Source organism: Alligator sinensis, unplaced genomic scaffold, assembly GCF_000455745.1.
Source record: "Alligator sinensis unplaced genomic scaffold, ASM45574v1 scaffold1083_1, whole genome shotgun sequence".
Lineage (NCBI taxonomy): Eukaryota > Metazoa > Chordata > Crocodylia > Alligatoridae > Alligator > Alligator sinensis.
In genome coordinates, this window is record NW_005842644.1 from 668,154 (window position 1) to 671,099 (window position 2,946).

At 51.2% G+C, this 2,946-nt stretch overlaps 1 protein-coding gene across 1 annotated transcript in view; it reads left to right on the forward strand.

The window, feature by feature from the left end:
• Positions 1 to 2,946, forward strand: part of PPP6R2 (protein phosphatase 6 regulatory subunit 2) — a 154,817-nt gene that overhangs the window by 73,938 nt on the left and 77,933 nt on the right. The window contains 1 exon segment of the mRNA XM_025215448.1: positions 2,140 to 2,277. Coding sequence (XP_025071233.1) covers positions 2,140 to 2,277 — 138 coding nt within the window.

Sequence of the window (2,946 nt, forward strand, 5' to 3'; positions counted from 1 at the left end):
CTCGCCCCACATCTTAGTGTCATCAGCAAACTTGGACAGCGTGCTTTCCACCCCCTCACCCAAGTCACTGATGAAGATGTTAAACAGTGTGGGCCCGAGGACCGAGCCCTGGGGGACCCCACTGCTCACATCTCGCCAGGTTGAGTACGACTCATCCACCACTACTCTCTGGGTGTGCCCCATCAGCCAATTTTTTACCCATGCAACTGTGTAGGCATCAGTGCCACAGTCGCCTAATTTATTGATGAGAATGGGGTGAGAGACAGTGTCAAAGGCCTTCTTAAAGTCCAGAAAGACTACGTCCACAGCGACATCATCATCCAAGGATTTAGTCACCTGGTCATAAAAGGCAATAAGGTTGGTCTGGCAGGACCTGCCTTTGATGAGCCCATGCTGATTTCCCCTGGGCATGATCTCCCCTGCCGGCCCCCCACAGATGTGCTCCTGGATGATTCTCTCCAAGATCTTCCTGAGCACCGAAGTGAGGCTTACAGGCCTATAGTTACTTGGGTCCTCCTTCCTCCCCTTCTTGAAAATGGGGACCACGTTGGCTAGTTTCCAGTCCCCCGGCACCTGGCCAGATGACCACGAATGCTCATACAGCCGGGCCAAGGGCTCCGCAATGACCCCTGCCAGCTCCCTCAACACCCTTGGGTGGAGGGCATCTGGACCTGCAGATTTAAAAATGTCCATCCCTTCCAGAAGATCCCTAACTACATCTGCACTGACCGAAGGCCTGCCAGAGCTATCCCCGAGATTGTGCCTACCTCTGGGAGGAGGGATGTCCCGGTCCCTGTTCAAGGAAACAGAGGCAAAGAAACTGTTAAAAATATCGGCTTTCTCATCTGGCATAGCCACAAGATTACCATTTGAATCTTGTAGAGGCCCTGCATTGCCTGGTGCCCTCTTCTTGCTCCCAATGTACTTGAAAAAGGACTTTTTATTGTCCTTAATCCTGGACACTAGCCTGAGCTCCATCTCTGCCTTGGCCTTCCTAATAGCCCTGCTAGACTCCCAGGCCGAGGAGACGCTCACAGGCCAAGGAGGTTTTCTTGCAACTCTAACAATGCCAACCCCCAACCCAAAAAGGAGTTGGACCATAGATGACCCTTGAGGCCCCCTCAAACCCTATGAAACCAGAAATGGCACTGATAACCAGAAACGGAGTGACCAGAGAAAAAGTTTAGGAACTAACCTAAGTATAGGGAACACTGCCCTATATTGATCAGGGATAAGTGAACTCCAGTCTGAGCTCTTAACATAGAGACATTTCATAGCAGGGTGCACCAGTGGGATTCAGAATCTGCATCTTCATTAGTGTCCTCCAGCTTCTTAATCTTGGTGGGGCAAGATGTTCATAGAATCATAGAAATCACAGAATCACAGACAGCGAGGGCTGGAAGGGACCTCAGAAGGTGACATCTAGTCCAACCCCTGCTCCAAGCAGGACCAGCCCCAACTACATCATCCCACGGCTTTGTCTACCCGGGTCTTCAAAACCTCCAAGGATGGAGACTCTATCAGCTCTCTGGGGAGCTGGTTCCAGTTCTTCACCACCCTCCTAGTGAGAGTTTTTTCCTAATCTCCACCCTCAACTTCCCTTGCTGCAGCTTGAGCCCATTGCTCCTTGTCCTGTCGTCTGCCCCTACTGAGAATAGTCCAGCTCCATCCTCTTTGCAACCCCCTGCAGGGAGGTGAAGGTTGTTATCATATCCCCCCCTTAATCTTCTCTTCTGCACACTGAATCAGCCCAGTTCCCCCAGCCTCTCCTCACCAGTCCTGTCCCCCAGCCCCCAGCCATTTTTGTTGCCCTCCGCTGGACTTTCTCCAGTTTGTCCACATCCTTTCTGTAGTGGGGGCCCCACAACTGGACACAGGACTCCAGATGTGGCCTCCCCAGTGCAGAATAGAGGGGAAGAATCATTTTCATATTGGAAGAGACCATTAAAGGAACTCATTTTGGTATGCCCTTGCAGCTACGTGTTCCTGTTTTGTCTTTTTTCTCAGGAAGAATTATTTATAGTACTAACTGTTTCATGTTAGGATTGGCTGGTTGAAAGAAGGGCTTGGGGTGTAGTGGGAGTTTTGTAGTGTTGCTTACATGTTGGACAGTGAGCTCACGTGTGACTTTTTTTTTAGGTGATCACGTTTTTGAGGAAAAAAGATAAATTCATTAGCCTGGTGCTAAAGCACATTGATACGTCTGCAATGATGGACCTGCTGCTTCGTCTGATCAGCTGTGTGGAGCCAGCACCTCTACGGCAGGAAGTGTTAAATGTGAGGGTTTCTTTCACCTCTCCCCGTGGGAGCAGAGGGGAGTGCTTTTTCCAAGGAATTATGGCTCCTTTTTTCAAGAGATTAGATAGACTGTCCTTTAAAAAGGACCTTTCTCCTTTGCGCTAAGGAGCACAGATCTGCAGGAGTTGCGTGCCTGCAGCCGGGGGTCAGGACCAGCCCTGCGGTCAGCAGGGGAATCCTCTGCTTGCTGAAGTTCCTGTCACACTTCTGTTCTTCTGGATGCCACATTTGCAGCGGCTCTGTCAGCCCCTCCCTGCCACAGAGCTCGTCTGAGGGAGATTGCTGCTCTTTCCACACCTTCATAATAATAAATTGGCTTTGGTGCCTGGTGTCTTGCAGGTGTCAGGGATAGAGCGAAGCCAAGGAAAGGCTGAAGGGAGGGTCTGTGTCTCCTGCACCACTCTTGTTGAGTGTCTCATGAGCTAGGCTGGCCCTGTGAGTAGGATTCAGTTTTCCTGGCAGGATTGGGAAAGAAGTGGTTCTGGTTCCATGTGTGTGAGGGGGGCATGCCCGATAAAAGAGTTGCTGAAGCCTGCAGCAGGAGTCACGTCTGGCTGCAGAGCACATCTGCCTCCCCCATCCCGGCTGTGCCAATAAAGCGGTGCCACCCCCTGCTACCTTTGAATCCTTACCCGAAGCATTCCTGGG